Genomic DNA, 26,969 nt, shown 5'->3' with positions numbered 1-26,969 from the left:
CTGTCCACACCTCTGCAGCAAGCAGGCGACTGCAGGGCAAACATTGGCTGACTTTGAACCCAACATTGCTTCAGGCATCCCCTGCTACGGATGTTGAAGTAATGGGGTGGTGAATGCTCCAAGAAAATCAACAAGGCTGCTTTTGTGGTTCATTTTTATTTATTTTCTTTTATTAGACAACTGCTTTCCATTATAAATAAATAAGGCAAGAAGGTTCTCCATACTGTTACAGAGCTGGTAGCCACAGTCGTGCGTGTGGCTCCAAATGTTTCTCGAGTTTGGGGCCAGAGGGCACCTGAAAATGCAGAGCACGGAAGAGCGGAGCGGCTGGTGCTGGGCGGTTTGAGGAGGAGACCTCTGGAGCGGGGGCGGTTTGGGCATCGCACTCCTGCCAGCTTACCTCCGTGGTACTCAGCTTAACAAAAGAAGGTATTGTGGGGGGCTATTTTTGCACTAAGTCCATGGTGAGTGAAAGGAAGGTGGCTCCTTGTGACGCCAAGGCCCTAGACTCGGAGGATAATTACATTTTAACAGTCTTCCCCCTCCAAAGCCACATTCTCATTTAGTTATCTCAATGTTGCAAAAATCCCAACCGTTTCCCCAAGATTTTGGGACGTAAGCTGGTGAAAATAGAATCCAAATCTGGCCTGAAGTTTGTCTCCAGGCAGGTACGGAATAGGTAGCTTACACTGAACTGGTTTCTTGTGGCTCAAAGCTCAGGGTGTCGCCTAAGCTGTAATGAAATGCTGCTTCTCTGCCTGAAACGCGCGTCTGACCATGCACAGTCAACATCTAGTTCACGAAAAATGGAAACTGGTGATTCCTGAGACTGCAGTGGCCTTTTGGCTGTGTGTTTGCATGTCTGTGGAAGCAAAAGTGAAGCGATTTCAGTGCTGGAAGGTGAGCTGGAACGTGAGAGGTGACAACCTTTGGAGACAGTGTCTCAGCCAAGAAGGATTATTTTCAGCAGAAAACTGAAATCTGTCCTCTTGGCTGGGGAGATGTTCAGAGGAAAAGTGTGGGGCGATGTGTGCTCAGTGCTACAGCCAGAGCCAGAGCTCCTGGTGCTGGAAATGCTTTATCCTTCTGCTTGCACGCGAGTCACTGGTAGCCAGTTCTGCAAGCCCACGCAAGCTGTATTTGAGGAGTTTGCTACAACGAGGCAATGGCAACCTCTTGAAGAGCACAGCGCAGAGGGCCGGTATCCAGACCGTGAGATGAAAGCGTGTCTCTGATACTGTAATAGCACTTCTCGTCTAGCTTATGGGAAAGCCATGGTCACCAGGTTCCTACCAGGCATGGTGCTTCACCTGGGCTGAAATACTGCGGCAGGTTTAAAGCGAGGAAATCCCATATGCCTACAAAGTCTGGAGAGTATGGACTGAAATACTAAGCGACGCTGACAAAGACAGAACAATCAGTTCAATGTTTCTTTTCAAGTTTTTCCAGTTGCAATGAGCTTGCATTGTAAATAGCTGAAAAACCTGACTGTAAGAGAATGGCTTAAATAGCAAGAACATACTGCCCTTTGGGGAAGGGGAAGGCGTAGGTGGAAGTCTCTTGGGTGCAAGCGTAGGTTCTTAGCCATAAAACCAAAGAGGAGGATTGGGCTGGTGTGCTGGAGCAGCCCCTGAAGTTCTGATGGCTTTTTATTTTACTTTGAAACACTGTGCTCCGGCTGTGGCAGGATGCTGGAGGACATCCAGGCTTTTGCTTGCAGATAATGGGGCTGTAAGACGAGCTGAAAAGGGTGGAGGAGGTGATTTGCTTTCTTTTTTCGTGGTGTGGTTTACGTTGCTGTTGTGATGTCTGGCAGCGGCAGCAACTCATGCAGAGATCCGTCGTACGGTTTCTGAAATCCTCTAACTACAATGTACAATTGTCCCAACAAGTTGCCCAGAGCCCAAGCTTAAAGAAAAGTGAGTTGAGGCTCCGTGACATTTGCTTTCTGTAGACCTCTTGAACCTTCAAAGCAGCGGGGCCACGTGGCGGTTCCTGGGGCTGAAGAGAAGACTTGGCTGTTGCGATTGCACGTGGGAGTTTGCAGAGAGGCAGGGCTCATTTGCTGCTCTTGTTTTTCACCTTGGTGGCATTGATGTCTGCTTTTGTTTTCTGGATACGGGAGAAGATCTCCTTAAAAAGAGCCTTGTACTCGGGCTGGCTTTGCTCCAGTCGCTTGTCCACGGCCTCCACGTGTTTGCTGATGGTCTTCTCCATGGTTTTACGCTCTTCCAACTCGTGTCCCTCTCCTCGGAAGTCTCTGAAGGAGCTGTCGCGAGAGATGGGCCGGGACGTTTGGACCCCTGTGTGGCGCACGCTGTCCTTGTGCTGCCGGCATTTGCTCAGGAGCTCTTCGTACTTCTCCAGCAAGGCGTGATACTGCTCGTCCACTTCCCTTAAGATGGACATGCCCCGTTTGCGCACATTGTTAGCGTGCAGTGTGTAATTGCCCTCGTGCCGGCTCACGGCGTCCTTGGTGACGATGGCATTGAGGGCTGTGTCACTGCAGCTTTTCCGGACAGGGTGGTTTGGAGAAGGCGTCATTGATGGCCCATGACTTTTTCCTCCTTCCTCCTCAGAGAGGTCGATGTAGTCGGCTTCTGGGGCGTTATTCAGCGGCTCGAGGAGGGCCTCAGACAAGTTGTCTTCTCTGCTGAGCAGATACTTCTTGACTTGTTTCATCTGTTGTAGCTCTAGAAGCTCTGCTTCCAGTTCCTTGATGCGCAGTTTGCAGTTCTCCATCTCGCACACCCGCTGCTCGAGGTCCGAGTACTCCTGAATAACAGAGGTGTACTCTCGCTCAACCCTCTCCTTCCGCTGCTTCTCCTGGTTGACTTGGGACCTCAGGGAGTTCACCATGGCTTGGAGACGCTCATTCTCCCTCTCCAGTGGCTTCTGGTTGAACTCTGTGGAAGAGCTGTGGACCTGGAACGCATCCTCATACCTGAAAGAGAAGACAGACCCTTGAGAGTGTCTGACCAAGTGGCAGTCCGTGAGGGACTCAGTGTGTCTTATTGTCATCTAAGTGACTCCACTGATGCCCAGAAAGGAGGTAACCTGAGCTCATGAAGTGCAATATGCCTCCTTCTGCATGTCAGGAGACCACAAGGTGTGGCTGGGGCTCTTCTGGACACAGAGACCAGTCTCTGTCCCAAAGAACCTGCAGTCTCATTTGATAGCAGTAATGAAAGACAGGAAGGATATGAAACCCTAAAAGGTGAAAGATTCGTCTGGTTAACAGACAAGCCACCAACGTTGCTGTGAAGCAAGGATGAATGTTCAAGTGCTACCAGTCTGAGCTGAAAGTAGAAGGCTTTGAGTTTTTCCTGCTGGAGTTCACCAGTTGCTCACTGCACCTGCCAACAACCCCAAAGCCCATCCAGCCAAACCCAGAAGCACAGGGTCTGCTGTCCTGTGTCTGGGAGGTGCTCCAGAGAGAGTGGGACAAGATTTACACAGCAAGGGAGGCAGACAGAGACTTTTGACAGAGTTGCCTCTTCTTCATTGCCTGGGAAGTGACAACAAGCGCTTCCCCCTTCCCTCACATTGCTGTTGGGAAATCAGATTTTTCTCCTCCTGCATGAAGAGCCCATGGCATCCTATCTGGTTAGAACAGATTGGAAAAAATGCAAGCACTGTGGCTTCCCCTGGGAGGCATGACTGGTGGCGGGGGGTATTGAACAGATTTCCAAGTTCCTGAAGGGCAGCCTGACCTTCAGAGCCAACTGCAGATCTGCCAGCCGAACTGAGGTCCCGAGGCACTGGAGGAGAGTGGGACTGGGGGGGAAGAGAACCACAGAGACATGAAGTGGATTTTGCTGGGGGTTAGGTTATGCCCTCGTAACATCCCCGTTGCTGCTGCAGTGAAAGTGTCCTTTGTTCACATCCTCTGGCAGGGGATGCTTTCAGTAGCAAAGTTTATCGATTGCTGATCTATTTAAAGAAGCCTCTGTTATGGACAAAGCTGAGTAAGAAATGCCCTCACGAGGTCAGTGAATTAACACGGTGGGTGAGTTTTAAGGAGGATCAAGTGTGCAATGGTGCTGAAGGTGCTTCTACAGCACTTGGCAGTACACGGCGTGTCTTGGTGTGTGGCTGGTGCTCCTGGGGGGTACGGGAGTCATACAGCACAAAATGCCCCACTCAACTGGTTTCAGTGGGCCAGAGATGCTGGTCTTGTGCTGGGAAGCAGCTGCAAACGGAAAACGGGCTGTGTTGGTTCGGGAAGGGAAGCTGTGTAGGCAGCTCAAGGTAAGGGTCCTCTTCACATGATGTGTTACTGGGTGGGCTGTACTGGGAGAGGCTGGTTTGAGCTATCTAGGATTCAAGCAACGCGTCCTGACCGGTGAGTGTTCCTGCACAGCTCCCTGCCAACGTGCCAGGACAGTCACAGCCCCTCCAGGCAACGTCTGTCCCCTGCAGCCTGGCTCAGTGCTGCTGCGTAAGGTGGCCAGGTCCTCCTGGGCAGCTGTTCTTGCCCTCTGAAAAACAGCTTACATCTCCCCGTTCGAGGCATCGCTGATCACGAGGGCTCTGCTTTGCCAACGCTGCCTGCTCAGGTGGGTGGGCAGGAGAGCAGGTTGTCCTCCTTCCACCTCCAGCATCGAGTTTCAGGCTCTGATGCAGACCCTAGATCTCTATAGGGGTGTACGTGGAGTTTTATGCACCCGCAGAGGGACTAACCCACAGGCAGAGGAGGTGGGGGAGAAGGTTGGAGGGGTTGCTAAAGGTGAGGCTCTGTACCTGGGGCTGGAGCACAGCTCCTTGAGGCAGGGGAAGGTGTGGATGGTTCGGCGCCGCTCCCTCTTTTCCCGCCGGATGCGGAGCTGCTCCAAGCTCCGCATCTCCTCCACCTGCTTCTGCAGCTCCTCCACTTGGTTCTGCAGCCCCTCGATCGTTTCTGTCAAGCTGTGGAAAGAGGAGGGAGCACAGGTGAGGAGTGGGGCACTATAGGTCCTCGAAAGGTGTTTTTTTTCCCTGTGGAGAAAGCCAGTCTATGGAAGGTGCTTCCAGTTTCTAGCGTGCGCCCTGGGAGCGTGATAGCACTTGCTTTTCAGGGCAGTGGTCGGTCTTTCTCTGCATGGTCACTCTGGAATAGATGTGTTTGTAGAAAAGGGTGGGGGACTGAAGCAGAATCAAGGGGTTGTACTAATTTGAGACCCTCTGTCCTCAAACCAGTTCGCTAAAACTGTCACCTCTGGGACATAAGCACTATCCTGGAATACAGCTGCACTAAAAGCAAGCAGGCGAGCTATTCACTCTCTTCCTCTTGTTTCTCTCGTACAGATGAACACAGAGAGACCAGGCAGAGCTTTAGTTCTGTTCTGGCTGTGAACAGTTTGTAAAACTCTCTGCTCTGAAACTCCCTCTCTGCGCAGCTGTTTGCAAAAGAGGCTGCATTGCAAGGCCGTGGCTTACTCTGTTGTTTCCAGGGATGACCTTGATCACGGGCCTGTTTTAGGAAAGAAAAAGTTATTGACAGACTGGTGTTTCAGCATGGACTAGCCAGGGTTTCACTGAATGCTGGATCTGTGCCTGCTGGGCTGCGTGCTGGGGACATTCCCTGATATGATTATGTGCCTCTTCTTCAAGGAAATGCATCCGAGGAGGAGGAGGAGAAGCTGCTGTGCCTCTCTCCTGGCAGCTTCAGACACTCCTTTATCCAGCCCTCGTCCCAGGGGTGTCTGTGCTGTGGCTGACCTCTGCTAACCAGCATTGGTGCCATGAGCTTGTGTTGTAAATAGCTGCAAAACCTGACTGATGAGAGAATGGCTTAAATAGCAAGGAGACGCTGTGCTTTGGGGCAGGGGAAAGGTGAGATGAAGGTCTCTTGGGTGCAGCATCGCTGCGGTGGGAGGAGGGGAAGCCGTACCACTGTATCTTCTGTTGGGATGTCTTGCTTTCCAGCACGAGCTTCTGGTTAGCTAGCTCCAGGTCCCGTGCTGTCAGGTCCAGCTGCTCGTAGACTTTCGCATGCTGTTCGTTCATCTGCCGCAACATCTCTAGTTGCTTGGTAAGGTACTGCAAGAAAAAGTGAGAGGGAAACACTCCACATCCAAAATCCAGGTTGTTTCACAGGCAGAAATTCCTACAGCCTTTGCTTCCTCTGCTAATGCGTTTTGTGGCTGATTTACCCTCTGCCTGGTTGAACCCTTTTGCACAGGTGAAATATTCATACCCCTGCCCACTGTAAATACCTCTGTGTCTAAAATAAGGTTGGGCTTCCCGTGCCCTCTGTGAAGGGCACTAACCTCAATCTGTCTCAATTCAGCTGTTTTTTAATTCCTGGTACCCAAAGAAAGCTGATATCCCTGGGCCTGCAGCCCTTCGCCAAAGTTGGCTGCAAGTGGCCAGTCGGTGCCTGGATTGTCTGACAGCTCGATTGCAGAAGCTGCGTTTCCTTGGAATTCAGGCAAAAACTCTGACGCGGTGAAACGTGAGGAGACCGGCGGTTTCTGTGTGTTTGCAGAGCCTTCTGTGAGTCTGTCATTGCAAGGTTTTATCCTGCAAAGGCTGGGAGAGGGGCATCTACCCAAGGGCTCTCTCTCAGCTGGACCAGATCCCGAATCCTACGGTGGATGTGCTCCTGAAGGGATGCTGGGGGGGGATGGCTAAATCCATCCACCAGCTTCCTTGGATATCAGCTGCCAGACCCCTGCAGCCATCACGTGCTGCTGTTGTGACCTCGCAGCCCTCCTCTGCCCTGTGTCCTTTTAAATCAGGGGGGGTTCCCATCTTTTCCAGTGGATGAAAACCCTCCTGGCACAGCAGGTTTAAGCCTCTAAGATCAGTTCTGTGGGCTCTGAGAAATACTGCCCTGACCCCAAAGGATGCTTGAAACAGTGGTTTAGATTGCAGCTCTTGGAAAAAGAGCTATTTTATGCCTCTAACAAAAGGGGCTGTGTTTCGGGGGTGCCGAGGGGCCAGCTGGGAACAAATGCGATTATGAATAACTGGAATCAAGGGAGAGCTGCAGCAGAGCAATGAGAGAGGAGTGTGAAGGCTGGCGGATGGGCAGGGAAAGGCCAAACGTGCCCCAGATGCAAGCTGGTGCCAAAATCTGGCGGGCACATCTGGGCAAGGGGTGGGGATGTGAGCAGATGGAAAATACCAGTTAGTGGAGCAAAAGGACCCTCACCAGAGCTGGCATGGGCTTGAGCAGACCTTAACCCATCCCTCTTCAGGCACATACAGAAGATACTTTAACTCCCACCACCATGGCGCATCCCTTCCTTTCTACTGGCATCTGAGCTGTTGGCACTGGCAGAAGCCCCCCCTTCCCCCCCATTGCCCGTAGGTGACAGCGGTGGCCGAGCAGCTCCTGTCCCCACCCCCGGACCATGTCCCTACCTCGATTTCCTGCACTTGCTCCTCGTTGGTGGCATACATCTGCTGCAGGGAGTCCTCCAGCTCTTTGTTGCGCTCCAGCAGCGTCTTCCCCAGCTCGGCGGCCAAATGCAAGTCTGAAAAGCAGACAGGACAAAGCTGCTGCGGCACCGTGGGTGGGTGCGGTGGGGTCCCCGAATGCCACCGCACCAAACACAGCAGCACATTTTGCAAGGTGCTGGTTTTGTCGGCAGGTTTTGACATGGATGCGTGCTTATGGGACATGCAGGATCTGGCCTCTTTTGTCTCACTGGGCTGCAGGAGCAAGGGGAGGCCGAGCTCAGGACATCTGCAGCTCCTCCATGCAGTGAGGATGCGGTGCCCGGCTGGCTGCATAACCCTTCTGCACTGTGCTGCACACTGCGTAGCCAGGATCAGGCCCAAGGGAATTGGCTGGGGCATGTGCTCAGCACCTCCAACCCCTGTTGCTGAGACGTGTCAGGGTGAGAGGGGCTCAGCATCCATCAGAATGAGAGCGAGGGTTGGTAAAGCCCTGCGGGGCCTTGGGGATGCTCTGTAAATTATATTATTATCTCTAATGAAGGGAGTGCCTTGCCTTCCCCGTCAGCCTCCATCCATCACCCGCTAATAGACTGACATGAGTAATAAAACCACGCGTGGCCCGAGGGGGCTGGAAGCTCCCCCCGCATCTGCCGCCCGGGCAGGGCTGCGTCAGCCGGGTCTGCGGCTCTTTCCTTGGGGCAGCTCCGGGGTGAGGACAAACCGCTTCGTATTCACTCTCTGCCACCTCTAAACACCCTTACGAAGCTACTGAAATAGTTGGACTTTAGGAGAAGTGGAGGGAAAAGTAGATATTGACATTATGGTCACCTAAAATACCACGTTTGCTGCCTCCTGGGTGAAGAAAAAGCCCCAGGACCCTGCAAATCCTGTGTTGGCCAAGCTTGAGCACCTCAGGTGATGCTGTTTGGGGGTGGCACAGCTGGCTCTGATAACATCCCCCTGCTTCCACAGAAACTGGCTGTCTCCTTAAAGCCTGACCTCCTGGGATCATGTGGGTTCCTGTTTTTCCTGGTGCTTTTAGAGGTGAGTTTCTAGCTCTGACAGTGGCAGACTGAAAAATCTGACCTTAAACCTCCAAAAAGGTAAGGAAACAGACCCTGATGTGTGCCACTGCTCTTTCTGGTATAGTTATCACATGGTCTTGGGTAACGAAGGATGGGCAATCCTGCAGGGTGCGAGGGGACCTGGGTCTCCTGCCCTGGTGTTTTCTCAGCCTAATGTAATGCTCCTCTCTAGTCTGCAGTTAGCAATGTGTTTTGCCAAGGCTCTGCCAGGGCTGAGAGCAGCAATAATTTCTTCTAGCAGTTAATTTGGCTACACAGTTGACTGGGAAAGAGTGATACTTGGTCATTAGGACAAGAAGAAGGGGAACCAGGACATCTAGGCTGTGTTCTGAGCCTGGGAAAATCCCTGATCTCTCCCACTTGAGGTGGCACATTGTGAAATGAGTCTCACGCCAACCTCTGGGACACACGTGCTCGCTGGGAGGAGTCCTGCCGGGGCTTGGGACTGGGCTTTCCTGAGGGATGATGCCGCGCTGCGGGAAGTGCTGGTGTGTTATTAATTTGTGTGATGCCCATGTTTCTTTCCATGGGGCTCCAGTGGAGCTGGAGTGCTGGCTCTCCAGATGTGGTGCAGCCAACAGCTGCTCAGTGTGTCCTCGAATCTCCCCTGTACCATGGGAATGTGCTCTCCAGCTGTGGCCTGTGTTGCAGGGTGTTCTTCTAGGCTGTGACCTTTTTAATTATAATCCTCATCATTGCACGGTGACCTGGTCTGGGGGCTATCAGTGCAATCAAGATATTGGCACATTTCCTGATGGACACACCTCCTCCACCTATTTTTTTTTTCAAGCACCAAATTTCCCCAGTTTCCACAGTGCCCTTGGGAGACCGAGTGTTTGCTACACCAGCTGGGGACAGAGGAACAGCCAGATGCCAGCAGAGATGGAGGACAATTTGTGCCTCTAAGCTGCTTGGGGCTCTATTTAATGGCACCTCCACCTTGCCAGAGCCGGTGTCGTTGCTGGAGACGGGCACCTTGCAAATCGCATCCCTTGCAGCAAGTGGGGCCCCGGCAGAGAGATGTGTGGTGAGAGGGCTCCGTGCTGCACTCCAGGTAATGAGTCGAGTGTGTCCCTGTCCCTGCAGATTACACCAGTGCTCTCCCACCATATGGCATCCAATTTAATCAGCTGGGCTTGAGTTAAGTGGATTAGGCAGTGTAAGATCCTGCATTGTAATTTAAAGGGCTCTGTCAGCAATAATTTAATAGGGGAAATGGGCAGCGTTTGGGGACAAGTGGGAAAGAGGAAAGAACAGGGCTGAGCTCTGAGGGGGAAATTGATTCTTCGTTTCCATTGTGAGCGTAAGGGCCTGGGAGACCCCAGGCTTGAAGGGCACAGGGGAGTTGGGTCTTTTAGTGTCTTTTAACTGCCTCAGCCGTCGTCACACACACACTCACTCAATCTCTGCCTGCCAGCCAGCCAAAGCATTCTCTGTAATCCTGTCTCATCCACCCCCTCGTGCCCAAGTCCTCTTCCCCACCTGTTGGTCTCCCCCCGGGCTGTGGGACCACGGGGAGGGGGGGGATGCTGCATTGAAGTGCTTTAATGTCGTCTTTAGACCAGATCCCTCTTGATATTTGCACTAATTGTGGCTCTGCACAGGCTTGGGGAGCACAAAGCTCTTCTCCTTTGAGACCTCAGAAATCTGAATGTGAATTTTTCAGCAAGTTCTTTAGGGTGGTGGGGGAAAGAACCGTTTCGGAATTTGGGAGTTCTCTTTGCATAACACTGTGGTTTTCCCCACAATTTCTGTATTCCTCTTTGCTGCTCCACTGTCAGATCAGCCAGCCAGTGCTGTACGACTTGCCCTAATTTAGCAGATATGCTGATGCCTCCCTTCCCCCTCCCCTCTTGACTGCAGAAGGAGAAATAAAGTGGTGGGGAGCGGCTGTGCTGCGTGCCCGCTCCCTCCGCAGCCCGCCTGCACTGAGCACACCGCCGTGAAATGGCCAACGTTCAGCTTCAAAATTGTGGGAATTGGTGTTGCCCAAATGCTCTTTGGGAGAGGACCATGGATGAAAGCTGTCCTGGGCAGCACCGGCTTGGTGCCCTCTGGTCCTCAGCACCGCAAGCACCGCCGTGACCCCTCTAATTAACACCAGCCAAGGAGACAGCCCGGGTCCCCGAACAAAGAGCTGCGCCTACGGAGCAAAGCGGAGGCAGGGATGGAGGCTGCCTTTCCCTGCAAGCTTCCGTGGGAAAGGCGCCTGAGCAAGGAGGGAGGGGAAGAGAGGAGAGACCATATGGTGGGAAGGGAGCGGGAGCTGAATCCAAGCAGCGCTGGGTACAGGGGAGCGTGGCCAGGCAGTGCATCCGGGAGGCAGCCGTCCTGAAGCTGCAGAGGTCATCAGCCCAGCAATAATTCTGCTGGCAAACTTGAAAAAAAAAATAAAAAAAATAAAAAATCCCGATCCAAAAGCTGCAGCAGGTTGTCTTTGACTGAAAGAGGTTGAGGAACAAACTGCAGAGTGTTCCCCCGCTGCAGCATCCCGTGGCAATGCTGGCACAGGCAGATGTGCACTGCACGGGGCTGCTGCGGAGCCCAGTACTTCCCGGCTACCCCAGCCTTCGCAGCAGCTTGTGGTGAGGCACAAGGAGGGTTTGGAGCCATTTCTGCCTTTCCAGTGCTGGCCTGCATCTGTTTGGGCGGAGCAGTCTTTGCCACAGCCTGATCCCTGAAGGGTTTTTTTTCCCCTCCAGCATCCCTTGGTTGTGGCTTTGGGGGAGCGTAAGCCTGGTGCTGGGCACAGGAGGTTTTGGCTGCTCTTGGTGCAACAGTGACCCAGTAGATATTCAGATGGTCCTCATAAATGTGGTTTTCTGGAGGAAGGTATCATCTGAAACGGGCACTTTGGGCTTTCCCCTGTCCTCTCTCTTGCACTGAGGGATTCATGTGTTTAGGCTGCGAGAGCACGTGCCCCCTGCTCCAAGCACAGGCGAGGAATGCTGTGCTTTGCTCCTCACCTTTAAATAACCCAACCATCCCTTCATCCTGCGAGGTGGGCAGGCTTGTAGGGGGGTGTTAGAAGTCTTTTGGCTTGTAGAGCTAAAAGCAGGGGTTTATGGTGCATATTTTTGCAAGTTCTTTTCAGCTAAGCATCTATTAAGGAATTTCTTGTCCCTTCCTAAATGGCGGGGGCTGCAGAAAGGGCTGCTCCTCTCCTCCTGCTGCAGATGGTGAATTCACCTGCTAAGGAGTGGGGAGGAGCAGCTAGCAGAGCTCTGGTGTGGAGGTCTCTAGAGGAAGTTCAGGGTGCTCGTTAGCTGATGGATGGGGTAGGTTGAGAGTTAAGAACTGATGTTTAATGCTGTTGATGTTTAATTTAATTGCATTTGCTGTCTGCTCCATTACACATGGGTACTTAGAGTCAAGGGTAGGTGCAATTATTCCTTTCAAAATTTAAATAAATGATGCTATGCTGGTTTACTCCAGGGTAGGGTGTACTTGCTACTCATTTATTTTTCTTCTTGGTTACAAGGGATTGTGCTGTCTGGGTATATTACAAAAAAGATCAGCTTTTGTATACCACTTACTGCTGCTCCATCACAGGTGATGGAGGCAATCTGTGTACTTAGCCCTTATAAACCTTTGCAGTGGAATGCGCTGGGGTGCAGAGAAGCAAGTGCCATCTGACAGCATCTTGCAAACAACTACAGGCATGTCTGGATGTGGAAAAGCCTTTTTAACATGCCCATTCCACAGATGATAGTGTTTGCTATGGCCAGGCAGAGCTTTCAGAGAGCCACCAGTGTTACTGCTGAGGGATGGATTCTCCATCCCCTTTACGCTGGCATAACTTGGACATTCCTACCCAAATCAGCTTTGCACTTGATGTTCTGTGTGTTTTTTTCATGGGGACCTGCCATTTTGGTGTAATTGGGTGTACTGCGAAGGCAGAGTTTGCTTTGCAGAGCAGCCCAGGGCAGTAAGGGGGAACGGTGCCTGTGGCAGGGCTGGGTGTGAGCAGGCAGAGGGGGTGCGAGAAGCCCCTGGCAGCACGGCCGCATCCTCCCTCTTCCCCTCCTTGTTTCAAACCATGGCTCTAGCTGGGCTGAGCTGATGTTGGGCACACGGGCATTTCTGTGAGCCTAATGAGATTTTCTGGATTTCCTGCTTGCTTTTTTTTCTTCCTTTTCTTTCCCTTTTCTTTCTCTTGTGTAATCTGTTACGTACCCCTGGGCTGCCTTTGGCTTTGCAAGCTTCCCTGGTAGGGAGGGAACTCAGCTCGTGGCAGAGATGCAGTTTGCAGGGGGTTGAGGCAAGCACAGTGCAATGAGAGCAGCTCCCTCCATGCTGTCTCTAGTCCCCTGAGCAGAAATGGCACCACCGAGGAGTGGAAAACCCTGACAAGGGGCTCAGGGCTGCGCTGTCTGTACCGTGCTGTGCTGCAGCAAAGCCCTCAGCCCCTGCTGCTGTCTCGCCTTCTGTATTTTTCAGTCTTATCCAGTACGTTCTTTCTATCAGCTCTTCTCTTTTTATGCTGCTCAGATGCTCATCAGGCTTTTTTGATTCAGTTGATGCTCACCTTTTTCATTCTGTGCCCCAAAGCCTCCCCTATATGTTGACATTTGAGACCTTCTGTGGCTACCTCTGCCCACAGGCTGTATGTGTCTATACACACACAGACGCAGCAGCCACATCCCCAAGCCCACAGCAATCAATGTGTGTTTTGCCAACTTGTTATAGCATGATAACACAGAGTATGTTATTAATCCATGGTTGGGCCCTATCTGCACCGTTCCCTGCTGTTCTCTTATCCAAACAGCCTCGGTGCCCGTGTTTGCCTTGTAGGCTAAAATGGTTTCAAAGAGCTTGGTGACTGGTGGCTCAGATGCTCTGATATTGCACCTGGATCAGAAAGTGTCCTAAATAAATACATACAAGTGGAGTTGCTGGGGAGAAGAAGCGAGGAGAGAGGAGGGAGAAAGGCAGCCAGTGCTTTCCTGTATGCACCCCTCCTCCAGGCAGCAAAGCTCTAACTAATTAATTATGTTGGGATGCAGAGAACCATGAATAGAGGCTTTTACTTTTTTAAAGCTGAAGACACAGACAAGTGGATTGGTGCCATGTGGGAATCTCATCTCCCCAGTGTGTTTTGGGAGGAGGTTGTAGCTGACCCAGGACGGACAAGGAGGATTAGCTCCAGGGAGACTTTACGTGTAGTCTTTTGCTGCTGCTGCCCCGCAGCCCTGTGCACGTGCAGAGCCCCAGGAAAAGGTGATCTGTGAAGGACAGGTCGGCGTGCTTGCACGGTGCACGCAGCAACGGGCTGCCGCAACCACGTCAGCTCTCTAGCCCAGCTCATGCCTACGCAACGTGAGCTTGGCAGCTCTTGCTGAGGGGAGGCAAGTGGGACCCCCAGTCCCAAGTGGTTCAGTCTCTTGGGGAGCAACTGAATTCCAGCTGCAGCAGCCCCCAAGACCACCCCCAGCACTGTGGCTGCTGGTTACTCCTGTGTGCTACTTCTCAGATGCCAGAGGCATGTAAGGTACACAGGAGATCCTTCTTCCATAGCTGTGCGTTACAGCTCAACGCAGAAAACAGCCTGACCCTCTGCAGCAACACCAAAAACCTGCCCACCTCCTCTCTAGCAGCCCCTCTGCTTGGCTTTAGAGTGTGTTGTCTTGCACACTGCTGCCCCAGCACTGCTCCCTTGGGGAAGTGCTCTGAAGAACTGTTCCTCTGGGTGCTAAGCTCACACGCAGCCCAGCTGCCTCGTGCCTGGCTGTTGGTACTGGCTGGAGATGCTGCCCGTGTGGGAAGAGGTCCTGACTGAGGGAAGTGATTGGTGCTGTCTGTGGAGCTAGGCAGGAGGAACACAGTGCTGCAGCCTTCCAGCCTGAGTTTGCAAGAGAAGGGGATGATGAAATACGTGATGTGCTTTCCAGATGGTGTCATTTATGTCCATCACTAGTCCTGAGCAGGATGCCTCTTTCAGGAGCCCAACACCAAAACCAGTGTCCCCGAAGCAGCTCTGCTGCAAGGAGTGGTGCTTGAGGGATGTGCTGTGCTGCTCCTCGCTCTACCTCCTCCTGCAGGGACCAGTGCTCAGCCACCACCTCCCAGTCCAGTGTGCCTTCCCAGGACTCAACGCTTGCTTGCAGGCCAAGAAAACTTGGAAGATGACAATATCCTAGCTTCATCTGCTATCACTGCCGCTGCACAAGTGGAAGAGGTCAGCATGGACCTGGATACTACACACACGAAGGACTGAATTCTTCAGGGAGAAGACCAGTTAACTGAGCAGTGCCAGGGCAGCTGCACTGCACGTGGGATAAGCTAGAGTGGCTTCCCAGAAGGCTGCAGAGGAACAGGCTGTTCAAACCTTTAAAAGAAGTGTCACCTTTTGGAGAGAAGTTTTACAACTGTTTGTTAAATATGCATGGAAAAAACCCAAAGAACACACTCTAACACAAAATCACTTTAAAATTCCCAGCTGTGCAAAGACCAGCAGTTGTGTAACAGCTGGTCTCATTCCTCCAAGTTATTTTGTATTGGAGATATTTTCCTAAGTTTTTGGCCCATATATGTGTTTTTCAGCAGATTAAATGGAGGCTTTGGAAGCCCTAAGGATGCGCTTGGTGCGAGCACACAGATGTATTAGTTGGGTGAGATGGGAATATACCACTGTGCTGCTCTGGGACGGGCCTTTCAGTTGAGGAGATGGAGTGTGTGCAGGAGCGAGGAAGCCGTGTGGTAGCCTGAGCGCTGGTACTGCTTTTAGCAGAAGCAGGATTGAACCCTGCTGCTGTCACAGCTCTAAGTGGTTCCTGACTACCACACCGACTCCGTGCATCCGCCCTGTCACCAGCCAGTGCCAGCTGGTGCAGAAGGAAAGAGAGAGGGCTGAAAAATACAGGGGTGGGGGACAGCCTCTGCGTACAGTGCCTTGGCTCCCAGTCCCTTGGGATCAGGGCTGCCGTGAGGGGAATGTTCTCTGGGACTTCGACCGTAAATCCTTCACACATGGCCTTGCCAAGGAGAAATGCCACTGTTAGCTGATTGTTTCAGGACAGGAGATATGTGAAGCTCTGATTTCTTCCTGCCCCCCCCCCTTCCCTTTCCAGCAGTTATAAGTCTGCTCCCTCCCCCAGCTGGAAGCATGTGCCTGGGGTTCAGCAGATGCAGAAGGGAGCTTCTGTCAGAGACTTGGAGGGAGACCCTGGAAACTGCTGTGTGGGTCTCTCATGCTCTGTTTTCTTGCTGCCTTCCTGTAACAGGGGAATTTTTATTCTAGGAAAATACATCTATATATACATTCTTCCCCCCCTCCCCCCAGATTTGGAGGCTCTCATCCCCTCCTCAGACTAACCTGTCATCTCATTTTCTTGTCTCCTGTGACTCTTCTAGTCCCTCTTGTCATTCCCAAGCAGCTCAGCAATTAGTCACTGAAAACTTTCCACTTCCATAAGCTACCTGCTGTACTGCACTGCTAAATAAGTGGCTCAGCTACTGCAGGCAAAACTCCGTCCGTCCTTCTGGCTTGCCGCTGGGCAGGAAGGACAGCGAGTTAACCACTGCGCTCCTGGAGGACAGGCCAGCTGCATGGCTTGTCCCCTGAGCTGGACTGCTGGGATAACTGCATCATGAGCGACAGAATTTGGGGTACGGTCTGCTCCCCAGTGCAGTGAATCCTTTGGGCAAGCTGATAGTGAATTGCAGCTCTATGGACCACCCCGTGCAGGCTGGGTGATGCAGAAAACCGGCAGGTACGGGTGCTAGCACTGATGCCCTGGGTTCATCCCAATGTCAGGAGATGATCACTGGAGCGCTGGTGACCCTGCGTCTTTACACAGATGAGTTGGGAGTGGTGCAAGCTCAGCACCTTGTGTCATTTTCCTTCTTAGCATGCAAGCAATCAGATGCTTGGCAGGAGGAGAAGGAATTAAAATAAGATACTTAGATCGGGAGACCTTTAGAGGTTACAGCCACAAAGTCCTAAGCCTGCATTGCAGATGCTTTGGCCCAAAAGTTTCTGTGGCTGCCCACGAGGAGAGGACTATCCATCTCACAGTGGCAATGAGATGATGTGCTGGTTCTTGTACTACCTCTGGTCCTGCTGGCTAACTCAGAGCGGTGCGAGACTGTTTTATTTACACAGGAGGAATCATCCCAGCACTTAGGCTGTATTTAGGCTCAGTGACTGCAAGGGTGACTTTGAGAGCCCTCCTCTTGGGCTGCACTCTGCTCTTTGGCTTAGACCTGAGTGATGGCAGGGGGTAGGGAGGCTGGGAAGGTCAGGGAACGCAGCAGGGTGGCTGTGAGGAGGACTTGTCTTGGGAGACTGCCGTGGGGGAGATGAAGGCTGGAAGTGACTGGCAGAGATAGCTGCTGGGTCTGGTCTCCACTCTCTGTTTGGATCCAGATGCGACTGAGTTGGCACGCAGCTGTTCTGAACACAAATGCTTCTGATGAGCAGAAAAGGTTTCCCCACTTATCCCCAGCTCAGACTCTCTAATTTTAGCTCATTCATTCTCTTGGGGTCTAGCTGCACGTACGCTCTGTGCACAGGGTATGATGCAACTGTAGCCACATCACCAGTTCTCAATGGCTGGAAGAAGGTTCACCATGGTTCTAGTTTTAACGCTTAGAGGCACAGATTCACCAGCCCATGGAAAGCGGGGCTGTGGCTGAACCAAAGCAGTGCTGGTGTCTGTTCATGCTTAGAAAGCCTGTCAATAAGCAAAGCCATGCTACCAATCAATCAGAGCTCCATTTTTACCACTTTCTTCAAATCAGGGAGCCTTCCCAGAGCAAACACCGTAAGAGTGAAACACCTCAGAGGACACCACTACTGTTTCCACGTCACTGCCAAGTCCCCTGGCTGGGATTTGAGTCTCTGTTTCTATGTGCTAGGGTGTCTGGGTACAATGCCTTGAACCACGCAGGCTTACAGCATGCTAGGGTAGCAGGTAAAGGAATCTGAAAGGCACCAGCTTCATTTGAACCAGGCTGGAAGGGCCTTCAGGCTGGGGACCAGATCTTTCCACCTCCAAGGCGAATAGTCAATGCAGTCAGTCACTGTGGGTACTTCAGGGGGGGAAAAGAGGAACTGGCATTTATTTTCTTGAAAAAAAGAGTTATTTCAGCAAGCCAAAGCTATATGGAGGATGGGGAGGAAAGTAACAGGTGCTCAGAGTGGAGCTGGGGGCATGATTTCCTCTGTGGTGCTAAAATGGTTAATTAACATAATCATCACAGAGCTCCCAGTTAAGCCATCCGTTGCTTAGCAAACAGTTTTGGATATGTAATAAATATTTGATGATGCTGTGAAATGACGATAAAGGCCCAGCAAGCAACTGGTTCACAGAAGAACCTTCTCTGCTCTCCTGGCTTAGGTTGCCTCTCGTTTCTCCCACCCCTGGCTCCTAAGGAACAGTGCTTAGGAACAGTGCTTAGGCCTATGCTTTTGTCCTCTGCCTCCCTGGCGCTGCTGCCAGGCGTGGGTTTCTGCGCGACCCTGGGCTGTTGGCATGCCAATCCTCTCAGTAATGCCAGCCCGAGACCGCCTCCTAATCGTGCTGTGCTGGATGTCTTGCACCGTTCTTCCACCCCCGTTCCCAAACCAACAGCTTCACGGCTGTGCAGTCACCAAAGACCTCCGGGTGCTGTAATGCAAAGCCACAGTGTACGTGGACAAAGTCTATCACTGTCCTTCATGATGCTTTGTGCACCGTGCAAATTAATTACGGCTGTAATTACCCTGTAGGACCTTTCCAGTTGGCTGATTTTAGTTAAAGCCTTCCCCATCTCTCCTTCTGAGTTTGTGCAAGCCTGTGCAGCCCCCATTCATACTGCAAACCCCACAGCTGGGCTTTGTTTTGGGTCTGTGTTTTCCTCCAGTCCTGTACGCACTCGAAGGTGGAGTCCATCCCCAGCATCAGTCCATCATCTGGAGGCAGTTATTCTGCATTTACACGGCTGGGGCAGCGCTGGGAACCTGGCCTGCAGTGGGAAGGTGTCTTTTATTGTTGTGAGCCATTTGTACGGTGCCAGTGCTGACTCATGAACCTGACACCAGGGACAGCGTTAGGCTAAAAAATCAATCGGTCCCGTGTTGTTCAACACTCCCTATACTCCTCCGTAGTTCTGCTGTTCCTCAGCCTGCATCCTGCCCCTGGACCAGTGCCCAGGGCCCTTGTGAGCCATGGGAAGACGTCACCCAGAAATGTGAATTTCTGAGCATTCAAAGGCTGCACTGTTTATTCAGCTCATAGCTCCTTCTCCGTGCTCTGTCCTGGCTTCATCTGAGCGCCGTGTTTCAAAGAACAGGGCCCGGTATCCTGCTATTGATACTGCCTGTTAACTGAGAAATTGGGGTTAAAAACCAGCTGCAAAAATCCCGGGGGGGGGGGGGGGGGGGGCTGGTTGCCATTCCTTGCTGGGCCTCTGCCCTGCAGCTGAAGTTGTGTAAACTTTAAATCATGACATAATGTCCTGGAGCGACGCTGGGCCTGCAGCTGGACCGCTCGTCCCTGCTGACAGCCAGCTGGCTACAGCACATACAGAACTGCGCCGTACCTGTAGCGCAGCGTGCCGGGGGGTCCGGTATTTCGGCAGGAATGATTTTCCCTACACACTGACAAATCAGTGCAGGTCATTCCTGGGCCACTGGCCTGAAACAGGACTTCTTTCAGTTATTTACTTCTTGCGTGTTGACTCAAAATGTTAAGATCATGGGGGGAAAAAAACCCAAATCCAAAGAAGCCCCAAATACCCACAGCCACCAACTGTCCAGCCGTAGGATAAACATTACATAGAATTAGTGCAAACGTAGGTACAGTTACTTCAAAACAAACTAAACCAGTGAACGTTTATCCTCTAACAAGGCTATTTCTGCTGTTTGAAACTTCGGCCTTGACTGTTTGGGGTTTTTTTTCCTCCTCCTTCCCAATTTCTCCTGCTTTTAAGGCTGATTGGAAAAATCTCCAGAAGTAATGAGATGACTTAGAAGCTGCAGATCCCTCTGGATTTAGGCTTGGACAGCAACAGCTTTTAGGAGACACCTTCAGCATCCTCAGCAAGACATTATTTCCGATGTGTTGATTTCTAACTAGTGCGCCTGCCAACTCTACCTGCAACTGCTCTGAGATGAAGGCAATGTCAGAACTACCCACGTTCCATTCTGCCCGCAGCAAGTTTTCTGGGGAACCAGCTTCCCTGTGGATGTAGCACACCCAATTTTTTACACCCCCGCCCTGGTGCTCGGGACAGATCTGGGGTCCCTGCCCTGTCCATCGGATTTAAACTTTCCACGGCCAGGACGGCGGCTTGGAGCAGCGGAACCGGGATTTCCACGGCGGTGCTGCCGCAGGACGAGGCGCTGGCTTTGCCAACCAAATAGGAGTCTTCAGAGAAGGTACCCCCCCCTCCTCCCCCCCGCACCCGGGAACTGCCCCCGTTTCTGCCCCCTGCCCGCCATCCCCGGCAGCTTGCGGAGTGCCCCCATCCTTACCCTGCTCCAGGTCCTGCTGATCGTACCAGGGCTCCTCTTCCTCGCTCTGAAACTCCTCCATCCTGTCGGCGCTCAGCATTTAGCACCGGCGGCTCGGGGAGACGCGCGGCATCCGCCAAGGGGGACCCGGCCGCCGCCCGGGGTGCGGGGGGGATGCGGGCGGGGATGCGGCCTCGGTGCCCCGGCCGGGGGGGGGAGGGGGGGGCACGACGTGGCACCGGGAGCCTCGCCGCTGCCCCGGCTCTGCCCGCCCGGGGGATCGGGACCGGGGCAGGCTGCGGGGGGGGGGGGGATGAAGCGGGGCCGGGGCGGGGGGGGCACGGCTTGCACGGGGCTGGGGGATGCACAAAGGAAGGAAGAGGGCCCGGCGCAGCCAGGCAGATCCTCTCTCCGCAGCTCGGTGGAGACCTCTAGCATGGAAATGCTGCAAGGAAACCCGGCGAGGGGGAAGGAGGAGGCGAGGCGAGACCGGCCTCCTCCTCCTCCTCCTCCTCCTCCTCCTTCCCCCCCCCCCCCCCCCCCAGCCCTGCCGCGGACAGCGGGGCGGGCGTGGGGCCGCAGGGAGCGGGGTTTTGGGGTTGGCAAGGTGGGGGTGACCCGGGCAGCCCCCGCACCCACCCCGGGGGGGGGTCAGCCGGGAGCAGGGCTTGCTCCAGCGCCGGCTGGGATGCGGAGGGTGGCCTGACCTTGCCATGGGCTGCTCGGTGGCTCTGGGCCAGTCTCGGGACCCTGCGGAGGGGATGGTGGTGCCTGCTCTGCCTCGGTGGGTTTGGATGGGCAGCTCTTCGGGGTGGGGGTGTTTCTGAGCTCCCTGGCTGGGGCTGTGAAAGGGGAAATGCCGTGTGAGCAGCCCCGCAGCATCACCTTGGCGTCGTGTCTTCCCCACCTCTGCCTCGGGTTCTCCCTCTTTTGCAGCCTGATGAGAAATCAGTGCTTCTGACGCAGGCTTCTCTCCTGTTTTTGGGGATAAACTCTTGTGTTCCTTCCTAAAGTGTGGAAGGAGCTTAAAATTGAGGGAAATGAGGATTTGTGGAGTTCCGAGGAGGAAATGTGTCTGTTACAGAGCAAGAAGTTCCGAAAAGACTTGGGATTTTGGTATTTGCGTTTCAGTTTAAGGGAGCAGGGGCTAGAGAAGGTGGCTTTCTCCTGCCTGCTAGCGGGGAGTTTGGTCCAAGGGGGTTTATTTGTCCTCGTCAGCCCTGGAATCCATCAGAGACTCCAAGGTCCAAATTAACTCATAGGACAGTAGGTTCAGATGATTTTTTTTTGGGGGGGGGGGGGGTCTTCTGTGTGATGGAACTCCCTGGATTTATACCTGATTGCATTATCTTGCACTGGTGAGTACAGAAAAGGCAATATAAGATGTTTACACAAGAGCAGGAGACTGTGTATCCAGAAAAGATGGGGTCTGTATCAGAAAACTGTCCAGTCCAGCAGTGACAGGCAGCGGAGAGCCCCTGCGTGCTTGCAGCGACGGCCGGTACTCAGCTCTTGTGTACAGCAGCAGAGGAAGGAAATAAAGCAGGGAATAAGAGAGAAATTATAGGGGATTCCTCTTCTCTTCCCCCCTCATAGGCCTCTCTCTACACAGCTACCTCCTCCCAGAATTCGGCGACTGCCTGGAAAGTCTTCTGCCTTGATGCAATTGCAGACCAGAATCAACGAGTCTCTTCAAACCTGGTGTTTGTCAGCAAAGATAACCAAGTGCTTTTGGTGTGTCTGGGAGAAAGCCACCTCTGACTTGCTCCTAGATCTTTCTCTAAGCAATTTTGATGTAGAAGTGGGAAAATTTTAATTTTCTCATGCCTTTCAGCGTTGAAGAGGTGCTTGGACAACACCCTGAATAACATGCTTTAACGTTTGGTCAGCCCTTTTCGGTCAGGCAGTTGGACCAGGTGATCGTTGTAGGTCTCTTCCAGCTGAACTATTAATTGTGAAAAATAGTTGCTCGTGAAAAGGTCCTAACAATGGATTATTATCATTTCTCTGTACAGTGTAGCCGTATTGAGTGAATGAGTGCTCGGATGCAAAGCCCAAGGCTGCTTGGCAGCAAAAGCCAGGTGATGCGATTTTGTGAAAACATTTTTTTTTCCGGTAGGTGTTTCAAGAATGGCTCAGACCTGACCTGTGACTCGATGCAATCAAACACTGGTGAGCTCTGTACAGGTTACGTGCCAATAAATGAGAATTCCCACAGTCTGCCCCAGCTGTGGAATCAGCACATTGCTTTCTTTTGCAAAACGATTCGAATTACCTCATTTCCTCTGAGGAGAGGAGGTTTGCAGAGCTGAGGACGTGAAATGTAACTCAGCGGCACCAAAAAGACCTGCTCGGAGCTGCTCGGTGTGGAAAGCAGGGACAATAGCTTCAAAGGCAATGCTGCATCACCTCAAAGAGCTGCTTTCAGGTGTTCAGCGAGGGCCAAACCCTGAATTCCCAGTCCCCAGGGCTGTAAAACATCCTCTTCTTGCAGGTGGGAGGAATTTAATCAGGGCCAACGGGCCACCACACGTAAGGAGCTCCTTGCAGGTTGCTCGTGTGGGGTTCTTGTCACCGGGCCTGCTTTCTCCTGGGACTAGGCAGGGGCCGAAGCTGGCCATTCCCCCGGGCACGGGCTGCTGGCCGGAGCGTGTGCCAGAGAGCAGCCGAGTGAAGGGGCTTCGGGGGACAGCGGCTGCGGGTGGAGGGGAGGGAGAAGGGGGCAAGATGGGGGAGAGGGAGCTGATGGGGGGAGAAGGCAAAGGCAGGGGATGAAGAGGAGAAGGGGGCTGTCGGGCAAGACGAGGGGCGGAGGGAGCCTAGGGCAGAGGGGAGAGTGAGGAAGGGCTGGAGGAGGAGGGGAAAATGAGGAAGGCCGTGCTGTCCCGTGGGCCCTGATGGAAGGGGAGGGGAGGGAGGGCGCAGGGGGAGCACGGCCACGGGGAGCGAAGTGCGGGCGAAAAGGGCACGGAGGGAGAGAAGGGGCTGCCAGGAGGAGGGCGAGAGGGGAAGGGATGGCAGCCGGAGATGGAGGCAGGGGCGGGATGGAGGGAGGGCGGCGGAGGAGGAGCCGCGGCCGTGGGCGGAGGGAGGGCCGGGACCTGCGAGGCCGGGTTTGACAGGAGAGAGGGAGGGAGGCAGGGAGAGCCGGCGGCGCGGAGAAGAGGGATGGCGGCAGCGGCGGCCCGAGGAGGGGAGGCGGGATCGGCGGCGTGAGGGGACGGCCCTGCCAGCCGCAACCCCGCCGGGCCGGGCCGGGCCGCACCATGGGCAGCGCCGACTCCAAGCTCAACTTCAGGAAGGCGGTGATCCAGCTCACCACCAAGACCCAGGTGAGGGGGGGCCGCCATGTCGGGAGGTGGGGGGGGAGCGCCATGTCGGGAGGTGGGTGAGGTGGGGGGGGCCGCCATGTCGGGAGGTGGGGGGGGGAGCGCCATGTCGGGAGGTGGGTGAGGTGGGGGGGGCCGCCATGTCGGGAGGTGGGGGGGGGGAGCGCCATGTCGGGAGGTGGGTGAGGTGGGGGGGGCCGCCATGTCGGGAGGTGGGGGGGGGAGCGCCATGTCGGGAGATGGGTGAGGTGGGGAGGGGGCGCCATGTCGGGAGCCGCCCGCCTGCCGTGAGGTGCGGCCTCCCCCGGCTGTGAGGTGGCCGGGGATGCTCGGAGGCAGCCGGGCGGGCTGCCCGGCCCCTCTCCCCCGGCCCTGCCCTGAGACGCCCCCGGCGCTGAGGGAAGGGGGCGGCCGGGCCCCTTCCCCCGCAGCCCAACCCTGATGCGGGTGCTTCGTGTGCGGGGCCGGGGCTGCACGCTGCTGGGGACCTCCGGGCTTGGGGTGGAGGTGACAGCGCGGCCGGGGGGCTTCGGCCATGGCTGGCTCTGCTCCTGGCTCTGGCGCTGCGGCCTTGCCCCGAGGCTGGGGAGCCGATGGGGGAGCCGGGCAGGCTGGCCCCATCTGCCATGTCGCTGGTCCGGCCACGGAGGGGGAGCGGGAGCCGGGCGGTGAGGCCGTGCTGTGCCCCAGGGCACCAGGTCTGGCAGGGCTGTGCCTGTGTCGCGACGCTCGCCGCCTCTGACATCTTGCGCCTTGCTGCTAAGCAGCGTCCTGTGGTACCAGACCGAGATGCTGCTGTCGTAAGGGATGTCCACAGCTCCCAGTGTATGCAGCTGCGGGTTTACGTCACCACAAGGTTTGGGAGTGCTGCCTCTTCTGCATCTTGCACCCCCCCTGAATAATTAGTGGCAATTGAAAGGGCTGTTGGCCAAGCGTGCTGTTGGGGTGAGCTTTTTGCAGCAGAAGCAGCTTCCATCTGTGGCCTGTGAAATAATGCTTTATTTCTGCAGGCTGAAGAGGAGAAGGAATTAAGTGAGAGGAAGTCGGGACTGTGTATAGGGAGGGTGGTTGCCTAGAGGTCTAACAGATGTTGCTTGTGTCCTGGGAGTTAGCTTAGTTTCTTGTCTTAAGGTGGGAGGGCAGCAGCAGCAGCACATGGGCAGAAAATTAGTAGACCACCTTTGGTGGTGAAGGAGTAACAGCTGCCAAGAAAACTTGGTGACGATGGCGGTAAGATATTTAACAATGGGAAATGAATTCAGAAGAAAAGTGTATGGATGCAAAGGGGTAAAGGGTAATAAGAGAAAATCTGTGAAAACTCAGGAATAGGACTGTGAAATGAATCATAGAAAGTAAGGCTGGAAGAGCCTTTGAGAAATCATCTTTATACTTGCTAAAGCAGTATCACTTCTATCTGCATTGCTCAGGAATGGTTTCTGCAAACGTGTTGTTAAAAACCTCCAACTGTGGATGTTCCACAACATCCCTAGGCAAAAGAAGAAGTGGATGAATTAATGTTTTAAGGGATTCTTCCAAAGTCTTTTCTGGATGCCAAATAGTTCAGAGTACCTTCAGCTTTGGACTGTCCTTCCTCCACTGGGAAACATGCTTATAAATTGAGATTGAGGGTCGCAAAATCCAAGCCTGTAGGGATCTTCTCAGTCTGCTGTTCACAAAGAAAATCCTGTATGAGGCAATCCTTCAGCTCGCCAGCCAAGAAGAGAGTGCTCCCCTCCCCCGGTTTATCGACGTGTGTAATGAAAGAAGGTTCACCGGGGCCGTGAATAAAGGAAGGGGAAAAAGCTTCGTTCTTGGCTGCATTCATTTCACATCTTTGTGGTCTAGGTGAGACTAACTGCCATGTGGAAAAAGGGTGGGGTGTTGGCGCTCCCATATTTACATACTATAGACGGGCACTGGTGTTTGCTTGTGCAGGATGCGTGACTGGACTCTCCGGGAGCCTGCTGACCTTGTGCCAGCAGCAACCTCCATGTCCCCTCTACATCCATGGGACCCTGAATTCAAAACCAGGCTACAATAATGGACAGAGTCAAATCCTTCAGAGCTCTTAGCTCAGCATACGCTTTGCTTTCTCAGCAGCGTGTCTGGTTTTTTGCAGCCTTCTCCTCTGACATTAGGTAGCTGGACAAATAGATTTTCATCAAATCATTGGTAACATGAAACCATGAGCTTAGTAATGCGTTACGCGGTGTTTCCTAGCGCTCTGATGAAAGTGGTTGAGCAGAAAGCACTCTTCACTCACTCGTGAAGGTTCAGAGTTGCCACTGAAGTTAAATTTTTCTGAAAAATAAGTTCTTATAATCTCCAGTCTCTCGTTTATTAAAAAATGTGAATGTTCCCTTGTGAACATTTAGAAAAAGAAAAAAAAAAAAGGAGCATGACACTTGAATGCTCGTAGCACATGTGGAGCACAGAACTGGAAAGTTGAACCAAATCTGGACACAAATGAAATTGACTTTAATGATTTTTTTAATTGCCACTCTGAAGGTGTAAGAGTGTTAAAAGAGAAAAATCACTTCAGAATGATTTCAGTGATTCAAAAAGGGCAGTAATACCGGAAGGAAGGACTTCGCTTATGCTACACATATATATTTATAATCACATGTGGAGAAACGGGCTTTAGGATTTTTATATGATACATATAACAGTACACTGCACACCTCTAAATTGGTGGGTCCCACCCTTTTAATAACAACACAGGTGTGCTTTATCATAGAGAATGTGTGAGCCCTCCCCTATTGCCCATAAAAATGCTGTCTACCTAACAGGTGAAGGGAAGTGTCGATGGTGAGTATGACAACTAGTCAGTGGCAGAGTAGGGAACTGAAGCTGGACATCTGAACTGCTGGGGAAACTCGCTATCTTTTCACAGCCAGTTGGCAATTAAACGGTTTCTGCAAGCGACCGACTGGAAGATAAGAAATTTTAACCTTGTGAACCAGCTTGTTAGATTTAATGCTAGCTGTGTCTGCTTTTAAAGAAACAGGAAGAGTCAAACATGAGGGACAAACTCCAGTCCTTTTTTTTTTCCCCTGATGTGGAGATGCTGTAGTACAACATGATGTTAATTTGAGGCTGATATAAGTACATCTTGTGCTTAGAAAAATTTGTTTCTGCTCTGAAATCTGTGTGCGGCTGCTGTCCTTTGCAGCAGTGTCCTGAGACTTTCCTTTTGCCCAGTGGCTCACAAACAGGTGCATGAATTGCCTCAAACTAATCCGCTGGCCCTGTGGGCTCAATCAAGCGCTGCGTGAATGGCTCTGTGGTCGTTACACTCCGTGGTTCTGCCTCATCTGGGGTGGAAAGGAGCACGCTGCTGTTGCAGATTATCTGAGCTTACGTGGTGCAGGTGAAAAACCCTGGTCAGGGATGAGGGCCCTGCTCTGCTGTGGAGTCCCAGAAAAAGGAGAGTCCCTGTGCCAATTGCCTCGCTGCCTCAGCTGATGGGGTGCTCAACTGGTGTGTTGGCAAGAAGCAAAAGGAGACTACAGTGAGCAAGTCTAGAGGCTCTGCTTGCCCCTTGATTCTCCACTGGCACTTTGCAGCACCCTCAGAACAGGTTTAAGGACAGACCTCCGGTAAGGTCCTGTTGGAGGAATTGTTGGGCATTCGATGCGCGGCTCTAAGTGCAGAGAGCTCTTGGGAGGAGGGTGCAAACACTCACCCTGCCTGAGTTTGTCTGACAGAGAAAGCGAAGGTGGTGCTAGT

At 53.1% G+C, this 26,969-nt stretch overlaps 2 protein-coding genes across 2 annotated transcripts in view; one reads left to right on the top strand and one right to left on the bottom strand.

Annotated features, from left to right (window-relative positions):
• Positions 1–24: 24 nt before the first annotated feature.
• On the bottom strand, positions 25–20,339 carry CDR2L (cerebellar degeneration related protein 2 like). Its single transcript, XM_075440990.1, has 5 exons — positions 19,933–20,339; positions 7,351–7,463; positions 5,873–6,021; positions 4,744–4,908; positions 25–2,944 (listed from the first exon to the last, which is right to left on the bottom strand). The coding sequence occupies exons 1-5, from the start codon at positions 20,009–20,011 to the stop codon at positions 2,059–2,061; spliced, it is 1,392 nt and encodes a 463-aa protein (XP_075297105.1). The 5' UTR covers positions 20,012–20,339; the 3' UTR covers positions 25–2,058.
• Positions 20,340–23,009: 2,670 nt separating this feature from the next.
• Positions 23,010–26,969, top strand: part of HID1 (HID1 domain containing) — a 31,931-nt gene continuing 27,971 nt past the window's right edge. The window contains exon 1 of the mRNA XM_075441035.1: positions 23,010–23,243. Within this exon, the coding sequence (XP_075297150.1) occupies positions 23,178–23,243 (66 nt within the window). The 5' untranslated portion in view covers positions 23,010–23,177. The remainder of the gene's footprint in view (positions 23,244–26,969) is intronic.

The sequence above is a fragment of the Opisthocomus hoazin genome, chromosome 21, assembly GCF_030867145.1.
Source record: "Opisthocomus hoazin isolate bOpiHoa1 chromosome 21, bOpiHoa1.hap1, whole genome shotgun sequence".
In the NCBI taxonomy this organism is placed as follows: Eukaryota; Metazoa; Chordata; class Aves; order Opisthocomiformes; family Opisthocomidae; genus Opisthocomus; species Opisthocomus hoazin.
This window is presented reverse-complemented; position numbering and strand designations above follow the sequence as displayed.